The following is a 19,045-nucleotide window of genomic DNA, read 5'->3' on the forward strand; positions in this document are numbered from 1 at the left end:
AGGCAGTTCAAACATATGGTAAGTTCTATCCGTTCATTCCATTTCCCAGAGGGTAGCCACTGTTCACAAGCTTCAGATTGTTTTTACACACATGTACAAATATGTGTGTAAAATATGTAGGTTTCTTAGATAGAAAAATGGATTATACTATTGATATTGCTTAGTACTTGCTTTTTGTAAAATATATCACATCAATCCTATTTTTGGACAATTCAAGTTTTAATGTATACATCAAAGCAGATTGGTACATTTCATATTGTCACTCTTCCATTTTATTCAAAAATTCAAAGAGAAATAGAGGTTATAAAATGTAGTGCTTCTAGCAGGAGTCCAGAGGGAAGTACAGTTAATTTTCATTAAGGCCGTCACCAGAGCTGAAAATTTAACACCACACGTGCTATAACTTTCCTTTATAATGGTCAGGGGCAAGGGAAGGGAGGTTGCCAGAAATGATGTTGTCAACAAGACCATGGAGACAATTTTGTTTACTTAAAAGTACTAAGTGTTTTCAAGAACTTTAAAAACTCATTGAGATTACTTTCTCCCATGGAAGAGAGGCCTCAGAGCTCTCTCCTAGGTAACATTTGGTCTCTAATATAGTTGACAGAATTAAAGATGGGTAAATTTTTTAAAAACATATGTTATGACTCCCTACTGTCTTTCCTATCTAATCTATTCCCCTATTCATTTGGGCTTATTATTTATAAGTAGGGTTTTGCTTTTTGTAAGGCTATTAATCTAAGTCAATATGCTTGTATGTATTCACTATGCTTATACATATGCTTACTTCATAGTTCCTTTCAGAGATTGTCCAGACAATTTGAAAATTAACTGGCATCTTTTCCCACAAAAAGATTCATTCATTACTTGCCCAATAGGATACCATTTTAGCAATTTTCCTGGGTTCTTTAACTGTCTATCACTCAAAGAGGTGGACATTTCCAAAAGTTAGCTCAAAAATATTTGTCATTCATGTTTAAGCTATAAGGAAAACTTTCATTACTTTTTGTTGGCTTTTTTTTTGCTGTCTTTATGACTTTACTTTTAAAATAAAATTTTGGGTTTTTTCCAAACATGCGAAACCACCAACCATAGAAAATACAAATAACACTCCCATTTAAAATGTGTTGCAAATTTTAGTGCATTTACATGAGACCTCTACATTTTCCCAGTTTTTCTCCCCTCTCTTCACTGCACTTATTCAAACTTGTCATAAGCAAGATTGGGGATGCACTAAACAAGATCAAGAAACACCCTGTTTTATTCTCTCATTCCACCTATATCACAGTGAGGAAAAACAAGTTAAATGTCCCAGCCATTGTCATGAACTATGCACCCACAAACTGTAAGAACACAAAGTCACTTTGTAATAAGAAAAAAAAAATGAGAACAAAACTTTGTTAGCAAAACAATAGTGTTCTAGTCTTTCTTCTGCTATTTTGAACCAGAACTGCCTTTCTACTGATTGTGACATATGGCCATCATAGAATGTTCTCACCATTGGCTGGCACTGATGAAATTATCAGAGCCACTATCTTTTCCATTCCAGTAACACAAAGAGTTAGAATCTCACTTTTCCAGGAAGGCACCTATTTTTGTGATTGGCCATTCTCCCTAAAACAAAACAAAGCCACATCTGTACACTGCCAAGCATCATTATCCATTTCACCTTTTCAATAAGAAGTTTGACTGAAAGATCAATAGGTCATTGGAATACTAATCCATCCTTAAGATCTTTATCCTTGTTCTCCCAGACTATAAGTGACACATATCTTAAACACAAATGAAGGTAATGTATTGCAGATATGGTTCTACTTTTGCTGAGTAGTCTGTCTTATTATACAATCATAGAGCTAGTGGAGAGATACTGTGGAGCCATCTAAATCCACCAAGCTGTCTATGAACAGGAAAATAGGCACCCACCCTGGAGAGTTAAGAATGTATTCTATTTTTAAAACTCAGAGTGAGACCTCTCAGAGTTTCCCCTCCAAAATTAGATAACAAACCAGAAAGCCAGATTCTAACTCTATGTTACTGGAATGTAAAAGATAGTGGCTCTGATAATTTTGTCAATGCCAGCCAATGGTGAGCACATTCTATGATTGCCATATGTTACAGCCAGTAGAGAGGCAATTCTGACTTAAAATGACAGAATAAAGACTAAAACACTATTGTTTTGTTCTCATTATTTTTTTTATTACAAAACAACTTTATGTTCTTATAGATTGTGGGTGCATAGATCAGAAGGTATCATCTTAAATTCCCTTGGTATTGATTTTATCTATTTTTTTTACTTATAGCAATGAAGATACTTCAGTGTATAAACTATGTAACTATATCAGACACAGTTATTCTCATTTATTTTAAGAGCTATGAAAGATTCAGTCTTTAAAACAATATTCTCTCTGTACCCTCAACTTTTCTCATAATCTTTCAAAAAATGTATGTATTATCTTTAATGAATGAATTTTTAAATAAACCAGAGTGATAAATATCACGTCCAAACTAAGGTACTATCTTAGTTCAAGTTAGATTAAACTCAATCCACAAAAATCTCTAGAGATTTGGTAGAACTAATGAAGAAAAAACAGTGCTCAAAGTGAGACGATCTAATCAGAGCTCTAATCCTTGGCTAAAATTTGTTTCAACATATGAAGCCTTTTGGTTTACAGTGTGTAACTGCATCCTATAATTATGTATTTTCAAATTCTTCCTTCTGGAATCTGTTGCTAACCATCATTCTTATACATCCTTGAGGTTTAATGCTTGAATGTTGTTGACTGCTAAATAACTGTCAGTGAAATCAGCCTTTTTCCCTTGCACTGGAGTAGCAAGTAGAATTTACAACTTCTTTCTCTAAAATTCCAGAGCATGTGTGTGGTGTTTGGATTAGTGTGATTTCTCCATCTAGTATGTTGCTAATCTTTATGCCACATCCTTTAGGGAGAGGAAGCAAAAAACATACCTGGTGAATCTGTCACAGAAGAACAATTTACCGATGAAGAAGGCAACCTCATCACCAGAAAAGTAATCATCATTGAGATTTCATACTTCTCTTGGAATTTAGATTTTCTGCATTAAAAACTCTGTTACTTTTGTGCTGTAGTGTCACCTCCTGAAACAGAAAAATCTCTACTTTTCACCATTACTTCCTACAGATCACTCGGAAAGTATTAAGACGAATTGTTATCCCACAAGAGAGAAAACATGATGATGTGGTAATGGAGCGGGATTGCCAAAGAGAATGTAGAGGACAAAAGCTTTGTGCGCTCCCTAGAAATTGCTGCTAACAGGCTGGCATCTGCAGTGTGGCAGCTTGAAGTGTTTGCTGCTTTTGACATCTTATGCATTTGATCGGAGTCAAAGAAAAATACTTTTCTTCCTAACATTCTTTGTTACATACTTTTTTTTTTTTTAACTGTCTTCAGAATTTTCACAGAGATAAGGTCATTTATAGGGGACAGAATGTGCCAGTTTGAGGGAGAAAGAAGATAAAATCCTTCACCACCAAACCTCAGAGCAGTGCCTCAGCCCCACCCAGGGCTTGGCCTTCAGCTGCGTGTCTGTTGGGACATGGGCGGAGAGCACTCCAAAAGCACAGGCTTTAAAAGTTAGAATGGCAAAAGGCTGAGTTCAAGATCTGCACATCAGATCCATACATCTTCTCTTTCCAACACGTTCTGTGGGAAATCTGAATTCCTCCATCCTAATCTGAGGAGGGCGTTCCCCTCTTTGGGTTTATAACAGCCCATTTCCAATGTGCCAGTTAAAGAATCCCTCCAATCAACCCCTTTCTCTCAGAGAAAACATCTCTGGTTATTTTTCACTTGTTTCTCGGATCTCTACCCTTTTCAATTTAAAAATAGAAACTTCAATAGACTATGTTTACATTAGAAAAAGTAAACTGAAAATTTATCAGAAGTACAAATCAGAAAATTGAAAAGGCTTCATTTGTTTGCTGTTAAAAATAGGGTAAAAACTGAGTATGTGTGCCACAACTTTGCTCTCGGGAAGCTGTATTCCTGATTCCCAGTGAAGAGAGAGGATTTGTTTATAGAAAATAGATGCTTCCTTGGTCTGACAGTAAGAGGAAGTCATTGGCAGTTCCACTAAAAAATAGTCCCTCGGATCAACAGCATCTCCATGGATTAGTACTTAACTAAGAAGTTTGAGTCTCATTGCAACAGATTGGTTACAATTCCTTGTGAGCTGTGGTGATGATTTCTTTTAGCCTACTATAGGAAATGGACAGGCTGCTCATTATTTTGATTTATCACTAACCTACTGAATTATTGTCAAGTACGATTATGTTGTATTCACTTTGACAGTGCTCTCTAGCTTGCCTTGATGATGCTAAACTGTGTGGTTAAGCTAAAGATTGTATATATTTTTGGACATGAAGTGACAAAGTGCTTTAAACTGTTTCACTTGTCCTAATCCAGCCTCCAAGGATCAGAATGGGACTGCTTTATAACCAAAACTCTTTTACTATGAAATCTTAATATGTACATTCCTTTTAAAGCAGGGAGAAGGTTTTAAGGTGAAAACGAAGAAAGAAATCCGGCACGTGGAAAAGAAGAGCCACTCGTAACAGCGAACGGTCAGTCAAGGTGAGGTGTGTTCATATCAACAACTGTAGGACTTAAATTCCTGTGAAACTTACAAATTTCACTAAATAAGTGATTCAGGTTTTTCCCCATCCTTTCCTTTTCACTGAATTCCAGCTTTGAAAATCAAGTACGAAGTTATTCAAGTTCTGTTTATGTTTGCATATATATACACAATGAAACTTGACTTCGGTTTCACAGTCCATTAACTTTCTCCTCATAAATTAGGCAGCAATTTTATTGTAAATTATGTTTTCAGGAGCAAATATAAATAGTGATAAGAGTAAAGGCTCACTATGAAATACAATAGCCTTATACAGTCTAATAGGAAGACTATTTGGCAACAAATAATTCTTACAGTTACACTCTGAGAGTTTTATTGATCCAGCCTTTCACTATTTTAGCAGAACAGCATCTGAGGATATCATTTTGGTTGAAATAAAGTGAGTTTCCAAGTCTAAATTAAATGACATATCTATCTGGTGTTTTATATAAACAAAAGGAAAGAATAGGAGGTTAATGGCACTATTGTTTATTTTTTAAGTTAAATGTTTAGTAAGTGAGCTTTGTTTACATTTGCCTGGACTTTTCTTTATAGATCACATTATTTTCCTTTGACATTGTCCTATTTATTTCTACTTAGCTACAATTAGAAAGGCCGTTTGGGGTGAAAAAGAAAGTCCTCTATAGTTTGTAAGGTAAAGCAAAATCATTTCTTTAGTTCACCTCCAGTCCTCTTAGACCCACAGGTTAAAGTAGTAAGAAAGAGCAAACAGATTCTAGTTTTCATTTTCATGCATCTGCTGTTCCCTACTTGCCAGAATACTGGTATGCAGAGTGCTGAGGGAAGTAGCTGGGGTAACCTAGTTTCACTGCCTGTAATTTTATATGTGAGCTAACTAAGGTCCAGATAAGTTCTCAATTCTCCCTCCCCCGCCCCCAGCCTTATCATTTGTTTCTTCAGTATAACATTTACTTCATTTCTTTGAGACTTTCTCACATGACTGTTTAATGGCAGTGAGAAAACCACTAAGAACTGCAGAGCATTCTGGAAAGAATGTTTACTACACATCCTCTTCCCAGTGTTTTATGTGTGCTCTTCAGGCAATCCTCACAGCCAGCCCTCTTGGATAAGGCCTTCATCATCCCTGTTTGATAGTTGAGGAAACAGGCCCAAAGTGGTTACATAAATTGCCCAAGCTCACAAAAGTAAAAAGTGGCAGAACTAGGATACAAACCCAAACAAGCTGCCTCCAGTGTCCACTTGTTTGCCAGAGACTTAACCTGGGTCAGAGGTGACAGGGAAGGTTTCCTTGAGAATGATGTGTGAGCTGAATTTTAAAGAATGAGCAGGAGTCAGTCATCTCTGGAAGGCTTCTGGGCTGTACCCAAAAGGCAGTGGGAAAGCACTAAAGGATTTTAGGGAAGAGTGAGGTATGATCCAGTTTATGTTCCGCATCACTCACTCTAAATGCCGGGGAATTAATGAATTGGAAGGGGCACTGGTAGATGAACAGAAAACCTGTTGAGAGACTATTGCAGAAGCTAGCTTGGCAGTGAGGATGGCTAAATCAAAAAATATCAACACAACTTGGATTTTTATTGGATAAGAAGGATCCAAGATGAGAAAATGAAGGATGACATCAATGTAGCGGTATCTAGAATGAACCCACTCCTATGCATACCCTACTGCTGAACCTGGTGAAAGACCTCTCTATAGCAGATCCACAAAATACTAAGCATGAGTTTATTATCTCGAATTCGTCCATTCATGCAATTCTAAGTGAAAAATGAAACGAAAGTAGAAAAAATTCAGTCAACTGTAGTATGCTCCTAAAGTTTAGCAGCTTGTTCAATCATATTCTCAGGCTCCAAGTGGAAAAGAACCAAAAAGGTTACCCTACACCAGCTGAGTCATTTTCTGCAATGACATATTCCTAATATCTGTGAATAAATAACACAAAAAATATGACAGCACTATGCTTCCAGGGTCCTTTAGACTGTGTTCATTTAAAAACAGCTTGCTCACTAAACATAAAGGAGGTTTTAAAATTTTAAATAATCCTCCTGTAAAGAAGTCATCAGACTCACTTGCTGCACCACTCAAAGGAGAGAGAACGTTGGGTAGATTCATATGAATGTGAAAATAACTTCAGCTAAAGCAAACAATGTGTCAGACTGAAAAAACAGTGACTTGACAAGCCTAATTTTACTTTCGAGGTAGTATTTACTTTCCATAAGTGAACTTAGGGAATGAGTCCAAGAATACTGCCTGGAATTCCAGGAGGCTGAATATATGTGCTCCGGAAAAATCGATTTGCAACTATAGTGAGAGTTTTTATAGTCATGCTGGCTGCCTCTTTAAAAAAAAAAAAAAAAAAAAAGACAAAATAACTAAGCAAGTAGAATGCTACCAAATATGACTGTGTCTTAGATGGTAACATCAAAATTTGTATTTCCCATTGTAGAACCAGTTGAATTTTGAGCTATCTGAACTCTGTACCTACTTTTCTTTAATATTGAGTCATAACCATCCTATTTTTAAAGAGAAAAGCCAGTGACTTCCAAGATTTGTACATAGTATATAGTGATTTATAGTTTACAAAGTACATTTACATTTTTATCTTATTTAATCCTTACGGCAAGTCAGGCCATTTTGCTTGTGACCTTTTACAGATGAGGATATTAAGGCTCGGACAGGTCAAATGATGTTTCTGCCTTCACACAGTTTATGACTGGTAAAGCTAAGACTTGAAGTCAAGATTATTGATTCTCAGCCTAACGTTCTTTCTATTACATTAAGCTATCTCTCTCAAAGTATTTACAAAGAATAATAATAGTCATCTTCTGTGAAATGATTGCTGTATGGCAGGCACTAGGTAAATAATTATATATTACCTTAGGAAATCCCCAAAACAACGCTATAAGGTAGACACAACTATCCCCCAACCCCTTTTTTTAAAAAATGGAGAAACTGAGGTTGAGAAAACTTAAATGATGTACTCAAGGTACTACAGCTAGGGAGCAAAAGAATAAAATTTGAACTCATCTAGAACATAGATCTTAACTACTACTTATATTAATAAATAGTATTTGATCGTAAGAGACCCAAAAGCAAATTCCGAATCAAATGCAGGTACAAGAGCAACCCATCATAAATTTCTTCTTACTCTACACAGTGAAAGAACTCATGCTTTTTTATTCTTTTTTCTTAACAAAGCAAGACTTCATTTCTAAATCTCTAGAGTTTTACTTCAAATACCAAAAACGGGGGCTGATTAGTGAGGTCATAACAAGGGAAGATCCCCAGATAAAAGGTCATTTAAGCCATGGCAAAGACTTCCATGACACGTACTGTATTCTAAACCTCTTCTAGGAAAATGCTCAAGTTCTCACAGCCATGTGTAAGCCAAGAGTGGCAAGAGTGCTGACGCTTGTCAAGGCAGCCCTTTATCTGAGGCCAAAAAGTTAACAATATTTGGCCATCTGCCTGGCTTAAAGTGGAAGGACTAGATTTACAATAGTGAATAAATGCTCCATGGTCCCTGTCTTTCTGGATCTCCCAGTCGTAAATGGGAAAAAGAAATGGTACAAATGTTTAAACACTAAAAATACAAAGTCCAGGATCCAATGAAAGAATGTGAGAATGTACTTAGACTTGGGGGCTAGGGAAGGTCTCTCTAAAATCGTGACATTTAAGACCTCATGGGTGGCACCAATTATGCAAATAATAGAGAAGAAGAGGACCCCAAGCAAAGAGTACAACATGTGCAAGGACCCTGAGGTGGGAAATAGGCCTAACATATTTGAAGAAATGAAAGATCAGTGCATGATCTTTCATTTCTTCAAATATGTAAGATTGGTGTGTGATCTTTCATTTCTTCAAATATGTTAGGTGAGCTGGTGGTAAGATAGGCACAAGAAAACATTAAAAAAAAAAGGCCACACTATCATTCAGAGCCCTCTAGGCCAGAGGAAAGGATTTAGATTTCATTCTAAAGGGAATTTAAGTTCCTTTTAGATGCTGGGTGTTAGACTTTTGTCAGATGCGTAGTTAGCAAATATTTTCTCCCATTATGTAGGTTGTCTCTTTATTCTGTTGATAGTTTACTTTGCTGTACAGAAGCTCCTTAATTAGGTCCAGTTTGTCAATTTTTGCTTTTTACAAGCAAAAAACAACCCACCCCATTAAAAAGTAAACAAAGAACATGAACAGACGCTTTTTGTTTTTTCTTTTATTTTTGAGACAGTCTCACCTGTTGCCCAGGCTGGAGTGCAGTAGCACAATCTCGGCTCACTGCAACCTCTGCCTCCTGGGTTCAAGCGATTCTCGTGCCTCAGCCTTCTGAGTAACTGGGATTACAGGCACATGCTACTATGCCAAGCTAATTTTTGTACTTTTCATAGAGACGAGGTTTCACCATGTTGGCCAGGGTGGTCTCAAACTCCTGAACTCAAGTGATCCACTCACCTTGGCCTCCCAAAGTGCTGGAATTACAGGCGTGAGCCACGGTGCCCAGCCATGCACAGACACTTTTCAAAAGAAGACATGCATGCAACCAATAAGCATATGAATAAAAGGTTAACATCACTGATCATTAGAGAATTGCACATTAAAACCACAATGAGATACCATGTCACACCAGTCAGAATGGCTATTATTAAAACTCAAAAAATGACAGGTGCTGGCAAGGTTGTGGAGAAAAGGAAACATTTTTACACTGTTGGTGGGAGTATAAATTAGTTCAACCATTGTGGAAAACGGTGTGGCAATTCCTCAAAGAGCTAAAAACAGAACTACCATTTGACCCAGCAATCCCATTACTGGGTGTATATACCCAAAGGAATATAAACTGTTCTATCACAAAGACACATGCACACATATGTTCAGTGCAGCACTAGTCACAATAGCAAAGACATGGAATCAACCTAAATGCCCATCAATGGTAGACTGGATAAAGAAAATGTGGTACACACACGTACACCATGGAATACTATGCAGTTATAAAAAAAGAGCGAGATCATGTCCTTTGCAGGAACATGGATAGAGCTAGAGACCATTATCCTTAGCAAACTCACCAAAATTGCTAACCTGGTTAGCCAACTAACCAGGAACAGAAAACCAAATACTGTATGTTCTCATTTAGTAGAAGTTAAATGATGAGAACACATGGACACAAAAAGGGAAACAACAGACACTGGGGTCTACTTGACGGGAAGAGGGGAGAGGAGAGGAAAAATTAGCTATTGGGTACTATGCTTAGTACCTGGGTTACAAAATAATCTGTAACAAACCTGCACATGTACCCTTAAATTTAAAATAATTTTGTGTGTGTGTGTGTATGTGCATAAAAGAATTCGAAGCCTCTGAAGGATTTTAAGCAAGGACCTAACTTGGTCTTTTTTCCCTCTTTAAAAACAAAAAAAATTAAGAGCACGGACTATGTAGAGAATGGATAGGGGGACAAGAATAAAATGAAGGTAACCAATTAGGAAGTTACTGCTTCAGTTCAACTAAGCCATAATGGTGGCTTCGGCTGGGAAGACTGACAGCACTTGATAGATTAGTGTAGTGGGCAGAGTGGAGAAGAACCTTTGAGTCAAAAATGACTCCTAGATTTCTAGTATAAGCAACTAGATGATAGAGAAAGAAGCAGAAGTGGAAGAGGAATGAGTTTTAAGAAGAGTGGCAGGCATTCAGGCTTGGACTTGAGTTTGAAATGCTATGAGACATCCAAGTATTTATGTTACATACACAAGTCCGAAGCTCTGAGGAAAAGTTGGGGCTGTGCATATCAAAATGTGGGAATCATCACAAAAGACCTGGGTATTGAACACCAGTGAATAGATATGATTACCTAGGGAGAAAGCTGAAGTAAGCCAAGAAGGGGCTCAAAGGTTGAGTCCTCAAAACAACATTTCAGAGTTTAAAAAAATTTCCTCAGCCGGATGCAGTGGCTCACACCTGTAATCCCAGCACTTTAGGAGGCCGAGGCAGGCGGATCACGACGTCAGGAGATCGAGACTATCTTGGCTAACACGGTGAAACCCCATCTCTACTAAAAAATACAAAAAAAGTAGCCGGGCGTGGTAGTGGGTGCCTGTAGTCCCAGCTACTCAGGAGGCTGAGGCAGGAGAATGGTGTGAACCCGGGAGGTAGAGCTTGTAGTAAGCCGAGATCGTGCCACCGCACTCCAGCCTGGGTGACAGAGCGAGACTCCATCTTAAAATAAAATAAAATAAAATTGCCTCTGACCTCTCTCTTCCTGCAGAACTCCAACCATGACCCTCCTTAGTAAGCACTCAATAAGTGTCACCTATTACTAGTATTAAGAGAACCAAGAATAGAACCTTGAAGAGCTTTGGATTACAGAAGCTAGTGGACTAAGAAGCAGCAGCCAGTGATGCTAGAATATAATATTGGGAGAAGTAAGAATAGCAGTGTGTGAAATTCTCTGCATGTGATGGTGGTTTACACTTCAGAAAAGTTTCTATTACTCCATACCACTTGTTTCTCATAGTAGCCCTAGGAAATTAGTAAAACAGGTATTCTTGTTCCTCTTTACTAAGGAATCAACAGTGACAAAGAGACAGCAAAGTCTCTAAGGCTGAGTGCAGTTAATGACAGGTCTGGATTTCCTGAGTCTGATTCTCAGAAGTCAGAGCTATGGGCTGAATTGCTTCACTACAAATTCAGGACCCTGTCCTCCCGAATATTTTACCAGAATTCATATAGAGTAAACACATTTTTGTATTATATATTTTTTATTTTTCTTACCCTTAAAAAATTCATTGGCTTCAAGATAAGAGCTAGAGGCTTGATTTCCAGTTCTGGCTCCACTATATATTAACTGTGTAACCTTGAGCTCTCTATTTAAGAGAACTTTATGGCTCTCTTTTTGGCTGGACGCACTGTAATCCCAGCACTTTGGGAGGCCGAGGCAGGTGGATCACCTGAGGTCAGAAGTTAGAGACCAGCCTGGCCAACATGGTGAAACCCCGCCCATTTCTACTAAAAAGACAAAAATTAGCCAGGTGTGGTAGCACACGCCTGTGGTAGCACATGCCTGTGGTCCCAGCTACTCGAGGCTGAGGCAGAATTGCTTGAACCCAGGAGGCAGAGGTTGCATCGAGCCAAGATCGTACCACTGTACTCCAGCCTGGGCGACAGAGCAAAACTCCATCTCAAAAAAACTAAATTAATTAAAAAATAAATAAATAAAAGCTTTGTGGCTCCATTTTCTTATCTATAAAATGGAAAAAATAATAGCACCTCACGGTTATTAGGATTAAATTAGTTAACCCACTTTAGAACCATTTAGAATAAATACCTTTACCTAATAAAAATAATAAGAGTAATAAAATTTTATTACTGTTATGTTTTTCTCTCACTGCTAAAACATGAATAGTTTTCCAGTATTTTTTTCCAGCCGTTTGACTTAAGATACTTTTTAATCACAAGTGAACAGAAAATAACAAGCAAAAAAGCCCTATTTCTTAGTATTAGTGAAAAAACAAAGCTACCTGAATTGGGAATTACGTTAAAACTGCACTGTAGTTTATTTTAGTTACATAAAGTAATTAAAATTAATTTTTAGAAAAAAAGTCTTACTTCATGATTTCTGTAACTACAGAGAAGGAAAAAGAGAAAAGAAGGGAAAGGGAGAGGTGGGTAGGGAGAGAAACAAAGAACTAGAGTAAAGACCTCTCTGTCCTCAGTGGGCTCAGGCTTTCCTTAAGCCATGACACAGCTAAGTCTTAAAGATGAGTAAGAGTTGAACTACAAAGGTGGCTTTCATTAGGGAGAGTGAAGTCTGAACTTTCAAGGAGGGGGCATTTGAAACAAATTTGAAGGGTAGAAGAGGAGTTAGCCACAGATGATGATCAGAGAAGCAAGTATAGGTGGATACAAAATCATGAGCAAAGACAATGAAGTGGGAAAACAATTTGTAGTTGATACCTGCCATGTAATCTAGATCCTCAAAGTGAAGTCTGTGGACCACAGTATCAGCATGACTAGCATTCCTGAAAGTCTGTTAGAAATACAGAATTTCAGGCTGGGCATGGTGACATGCCTGTAATCCCAACACTTTGGGAGGTCGAGGCGGGCAGATCACCTGAGGTCAGGAGTTCAAGACCACCCTGGCCAACATGGTGAAGTCCCATCTCTACTAAAAATACAAAAAATGAGCCAGGCATGGTGGTGGGCACCTTTAATCCCAGCTACTCAGGAGGCTGAAGCAGGAGAATCGCTTGAACCCGGGAGGCGGAGGTTGCAGTGAGCCAAGAATGCATTACACTCCAGCCTGGGCAACAGAGCAAGACTCCATCTCAAAAATAAATAAATAAAAACAGAATTTCAGACACACTGACCTACTGAATCAGAATCTGCACTCAAAGACTCCTATGTAATGCAGATTAAACTTTGAGAAGCACTGCTCCAGAACATTTGACTGGCTCTCAAATTATCTAGAGTTTTTAAAAATTTTTGATGCTGGGCCCCATCCTGAAAAATTCTATATAAACTGGTATGGGATGTGGTCTGGATATTGTTGTTTTAATTTTCCCAGGTAATTCTAATGTGCAACCAAGTTAGAGAACCACTGGAGATTGCAAAACAATCTGTCCTCAGTGGAGGACATTAGGAATTAAGCCTAAAAAGGTGCATTGGACTGGACCAGAGAGCTTCAAATGCCAAATCAAAGATAGGAGACCCTTTTTAAAGTTAGGCATTAGGGTCTAAAATCCACAGGTATGTCCATTCGCCTATAAAAGACAAGTCAGTTCTGTACCAGAGCATGCTCCTGACTTGAATGTATGCAGTACATATTTAACTGTAAAGTATCAACCGCCACGAAAATCCAATGAATTGCTGTTTCCAAGTTGGTTTGTTTGTTTGTCTGTTTGAAGTCTCGCTGTGTCATTCCAGGCTGGAGTGCGATGGCGCGAGCTCAGCTAACTGCAACCTCCGCCTCCTGGGTTCAAGCAATTCTCCTGCCTCAGCCTCCTGAGTAGTTGGGATTATAGGCGCCCACCACCACGCCCGGCCAATATTTTGTATTTTTAGTAGAGACTGGGTTTCACTATGTTCTCCAGGCTGGTCTTGAACTCCTGATCTCAGGTGATCCGCCCCCGCCCCGGCCTTGGCCTCCTAAAGTACTGGGATTACAGACATGAGCCACCATGCCTGGCCCTGTTTTTGTATATTTTTAAATGTTTCTTAAAAATACAGTGAAATGGCTAAAAGGAATGATTGGTTTTCTGATTTAGTTTCTCCCACCTTTAGGTTTGAAAGGCATACAAAACCCAAAGAAAGACAGATTCCTAAGTGCAACTGCATCTATCTCATATCCATTATCTAAACCAGAAAAGGAAGATGATTCAAAATTCTATTTCTGAAATGTCATCTTGATGGCTTCTGCCCTCAGACCTTCCCATCAGATGGCGCTGTCATCACAGTTTACACCAAGTGTCAATATTTTTATAGCAAGTACACAGTCACTTAGCCAAGGTTCTCATGCTTTTTATGCAACATGGTACCTGGTGTAGTCTTTTGTCCAATGAATGACCTTCCTGTACCCAGTGTGGTTGGGACCAACACGCTCTAATTGCATAACTAAGAAAAGAAAAATTTATAAGAGGAACTAACTCCCACTTCTAAAAAATCACCCAAATCATCCTCACTGGAATATAAGTAGGCATAATTCATAGCATTTTTTTAAATGATAGAAACATATCCAATATATCCAGAAAGATAACATTTGCTTGGATTGAGGTGAGAAGAGAAAGGCCTTGCTACTCACTACAAAATTAACCTGGGAAGTTGGATTGGTTTTTAGGAGACATGGAGAAAATTAGTGATGATCACACATCTACATAAATTTATTAAAAATTATCAAGCCAGGCCAGGCGCAGTGGCTCATGTCTATAATCCCAACACTTTGGGAGGCCGAGGCAGGTGGATCACTTGAGGTCAGGAGTACAAGACCAGGCTGGCCAACATGGTGAAACCCCGTCTCTACTAAAAATACAAAAAATTAGCCAGGCGTGGTGGCGTGCGCCTGTAGTCCCAGCTACTCGGGAGGCTGAGACAGGAGAATCGCTTGAACCCAGGAGGTGGAGTTGCAGTTAGCTGTGATCATGCCATTCCATTCCAGCCTGGGTGTGTATTTATAATAGCTGAAGTATCGTATATAAATTATATATTAAGCTTCAAAAAGTCAGGGGGAGAGGTTTAGAGAAAGCAGGGAGTGAGACTGTAGTAACATTATCATAGGACCATCTAAGAAGCCTGGTGCCTAAAAGATTAGGATTAAATGATAAAAGCAGGTGAGGAAACCCTGATCATCATCTTCTGATTTGCCCACCCTCTGCAAGATGATCTACCCAAGTGAGTCACTTTCCTTCTTTGGAACCTCACAGAGTCACAGGGGAGGGGTGTTGAAATCACGTAGGAGGAATTGATACTTTCATGTTCTTGGCTCCAACCATTAGTGACCTGGGGCATGGAGGTCAGTAGCACTTTTAATACTAAAAAGGAAGCCAAGGCCTGTAGTGGGGCAGAGAGAGGAAGTGCTGTACCCAACATATTTCCATAAGCCAGGGTGTCCTAGGTGACCCATCTAAAGAGGAAGATACTTGTCTGAGGTAAGTAAACATCTTCAAGGTCACTGGACACACACCTGGGCCCCAAGAGAAGTCGAATTCTAAAGGTTGTCCTAGATCTGCAGATATAGTCTGTTGTTTATATGTGAGTGAGCAGGGTTATTCTTAAAATTGTTCTTGCCTTTCTCAGGATTTCTATAGGAGCTGTATCTTGTTCTGAGGCAGGCATGCAAGTTTGTCAGCTTTTCACACTGAACAAGGAGGAGAGACAATATATGGGAAGAACTTCATTTTATGGAAAAGGCAAATTCATACCACAATAGTGCACAAAAGTATGAAAACCTCTGCCAAAGAATGATTTATTTTTCACAGTAAGACTGGTTATAAAACACAGATGCCTTATGCAGGAATCCTCCAGCAAGACAAGACATTCTCAGTGGAGCCTCCACTGAAAAGCTCAAATAAAATTAATTTGTCCCATTATGACTGACAGGGACAGGAAAAGCTAAAGTTCTTTGCAGTGGTAGAAGTTTGTCTTTAATTTTAATTTGGTTATGGAAAAGAAATTTCATTGTAATGAAGTAGTGACACTTTTCCTCCTTTTGAAAAATTAGTTGAATTTTTGGAGAAGTGAGAGACTTACAAAGCATTCAGAAATAGCTGAGATGCTTTATCCTGACTCCATATCCTTGGCCCTTTCTGCTCATGGAAGTGCCAGACTCCTTACATTTTGATGTTTAGGGTAGTCTCAGAGATTACCTCTCTCAGCCACCTCATTTCACAGATAAGACTAAGGCCCAAAGGGCTACAAATGGCTTCCCCAAGCAGTTGAATAACCTGAGCTTCAGACAGAACTAGAAGAGGGTCTTCCCAACACAGTCTCTAAAACTGTCACTGAACCAAGCTGGGTATTTGCCCGTGCACAGTGGAAAGTCAAACACCAAACACCAAAGCACCAGGTTTTTGCAGGAGAGAGGTGTATTGCCACTTGACTGACAAGGAGACAGGAGGAACCACTCAAATCTGTCTCTCTAAGCTGGGGGCTGGGTCATGTTTTAGAAGCATAGGGTAATGAGGCATGATCTGACTGGATCCTGCAATGGGGTGACGCCAAGGCTCTATCTGATTGGATCCTGCCATGAGGCATAAGCTTCTTAATTAGCTCCTCAGTCTGAAAACTTAGGTTCCTCCTATGGTTGCATATTTAGTTCATCTGGGCACGCTCAGATTATGTGACCTTCAACCTAGGGGGGGTCCATGGAAACTCAAAAACAACTCACAACTTTGTTACATAAAAGTTGAGGGCCAGGCACGGTGGCTCACGCCTCTAATCCCAGTACTTTGGGAGGCTGAGGTGGGCAGATCACAAGGTCAGGAGATTGAGACCATCCTGGCTAACACGGTGAAATCCCATCTCTACTAAAAATACAAAAAATTAGCTGGGTGTGGTGACGGGCGCCTGCAGTCCCAGCTACTCAGGAGGCTGAGGCAGGAGAATGGTGTGAACCCAGGAGGCGGAGCTTGCAGTGAGCCAATTTCCGGCCACTGCACTCCAGCCTGGGTGACAGAGCAAGACTCTATCTCAAAAAAAAAAAAAAAAAAAAAGTTGAACCAGGTGGTGTGGTACAATTACAAAACACAAATACAATAATAAGCAAGGCTCCTGGAGGTCACAGGGTCACCTAGAAAAGGTCACTGCCTTCTAAGAGCTTGCCAGTACACCCTCTAAGGCATCAAGCAGGTAGCGGCATCATGTTAAACCACCCCATAGGGAATGGAGGGCCTCTATTCTCTAAGACTTTTCTGTTGAATGGCAAGTAAGGCTTACACTAGTTCTCTTTAAAAAAAAAAAGAAGAAGAAGAAGAAGAAAAGAGAAAAAAAGAAAGCTAAACTCACTATCTACTGTCTCTTTCCACAGGATCATAAGTTTTTACTGCCAGTATTGAGAAATTCATGGAAGAAATGTCAGCAGGAAGTAAAAATTCACCGAGAAGTGTGTGTGTGTTCACTGCTTCCACACATTAATGGCATGATTTTTTTTATGCAAAAAGAAAAGAAAAGAAAACCACTCACATTTTAATTTAGCATGAGCCAATTTACAGAGCATGGAAATCACTTTCATTTCCGGATTGGCGCGTGTGCAATTAGCAATGCAGTGTATATACAAGAAGCCATGCTGTTAACAGTTTATCTCAAGTAATTTGGTGTCATTTACAAAAGGAAGAAATTCCTGCCATCAGAAGGGACAGAAGGAGATGGAATGATCAAATCACAGAGAAACACTAAAATTACTAAATCTACAACAGCTCGCCTTATTTTTCTTGGACCCAAACTGTCAGGGTATAAACACTATTTCTTTCTTTTTTAAAACATCGATAGTTTTGCTGTAAATAATAACACTGTATAAATTCTAACAGAAAAATAGAATAAAATGTTGATAAGGCACTGCCTCTTAGAACACAAACAGAATATTGCAAATGCATTTAACAAATAGGGGTCTCAAGTGACTTCACCCTAGAAGAGGAGGGAGGGATTCTGGGTGGGGGGGACTCTTCACTGATTCTTGTATATTAGCAATTATAATGTTTGTATATGCAAAACTGCTAGCTTGATTTTAAAAAGAAAAACAAATCTTTAAAATCTGCTGCAAATTTAAATAATTCCCAAAATGAGGAATTCTGTAGTTCTGTGAAAAATTTTTTTCTTCAGAATACTAATATTTTGATGCATGTGTATCACCTTATTTTGATTAAATCTTTTCCAATTTTGCAAACACTACAATATACTGCAACACAAAAGATTTTATCTGTAAACACAAAGCCCTTCATCTAATATTTGTTGCTATTGCCAATTTTTCAATGAAATGACCTAAAAAAAACAAAAAAAATAACCTATACGGTAGTTGCTTTAGGGGGTGGGGGGATGCTAACTGTTAGTGCTTAAAAGGGGGTAAATGCTTGCCGCTTTAGAGGTGGATGGTGCTCATAAGAGGCCCCAGTCGGGGGTATTTAAAACGGACTGAACAGAAATTCTTAGCTAGTAGAATGGCAGCACGCTGTAAAATTATTACTGTATTGTGTACTGGCTATAAGATGTAGACACCTTTCAGTAAGCCAATCATTTGTAACCATTCTAGAAGTGTCATATTAGGTTAATAAGGCTGCTGTGTTTTCAAGGGCATTTTTATTTGGGTTTTGGTGAAATTCTTTAATTTGTTGATTATATTCACATAAAGTCAGCATTCATTGACACATAGCTCTAATGACATATGTATGAAAAACCATACACTGGATGACCTAGTCGATTATTTAAGCATAAAATAAATTGTGTTAAACTCTTCACCTATCTGTGCTCTACAGTCTCCTTGTGTTTTCTGGCAAAAGGTAGTTGTCTAATCCCTTGTCATATGAGTCCTGGTCAATCCACCCCGTTGGTCCTCTTTGTGCCTCTGTGGTCACTGATGAGATGACAGTCTCTAACATTTATATGTGCCCTGCAAGCTCCCAGCTTATAAATTCTGTGCATTTCTTGGGGGAGCCAAGAATTAAAGATTAATTGACAAGTAAATTTTGCCCACATCTGTTCAGGCCATCTCAAAAAGTGGAGAATTGGAGATACCATAGCCAGCATGTCAAAACCTTGACTGGCACTTCTAGGAGCCATCAACATGCAGTTGCTTTTAGCCCACAGAGCATTTGTTTTGTTTTATTAATTTATATTTATTGTCCGTTCTTACAAGTTGGGAGATTTCACATAATCAAGTTGCTAACTTCTCTTAAAAAGCAAGAGTTGGCAACAATGGACCTCATTCCCAGAAGGTAACAACCTGCTG

At 38.8% G+C, this 19,045-nt stretch overlaps 1 protein-coding gene across 14 annotated transcripts in view; it reads left to right on the top strand.

Annotated features, from left to right (window-relative positions):
- The window catches only part of ANK3 (ankyrin 3), a 703,328-nt gene extending 684,770 nt beyond the window's left edge, over positions 1-18,558 (top strand). For all 14 annotated transcript variants that reach the window (XM_007963375.3, XM_073019120.1, XM_073019128.1 and 11 more), the window contains 2 exons: positions 4,523-4,610; positions 17,132-18,558. In XM_007963375.3, coding sequence (XP_007961566.2) covers positions 4,523-4,591 — 69 coding nt within the window. In that variant the 3' untranslated portion in view covers positions 4,592-4,610; positions 17,132-18,558. The remainder of the gene's footprint in view (positions 1-4,522; positions 4,611-17,131) is intronic.
- The last annotated feature ends 487 nt before the right edge of the window (positions 18,559-19,045 follow it).

Source organism: Chlorocebus sabaeus, chromosome 9 (genome assembly GCF_047675955.1).
Source record: "Chlorocebus sabaeus isolate Y175 chromosome 9, mChlSab1.0.hap1, whole genome shotgun sequence".
NCBI classification, from domain to species: Eukaryota; Metazoa; Chordata; class Mammalia; order Primates; family Cercopithecidae; genus Chlorocebus; species Chlorocebus sabaeus.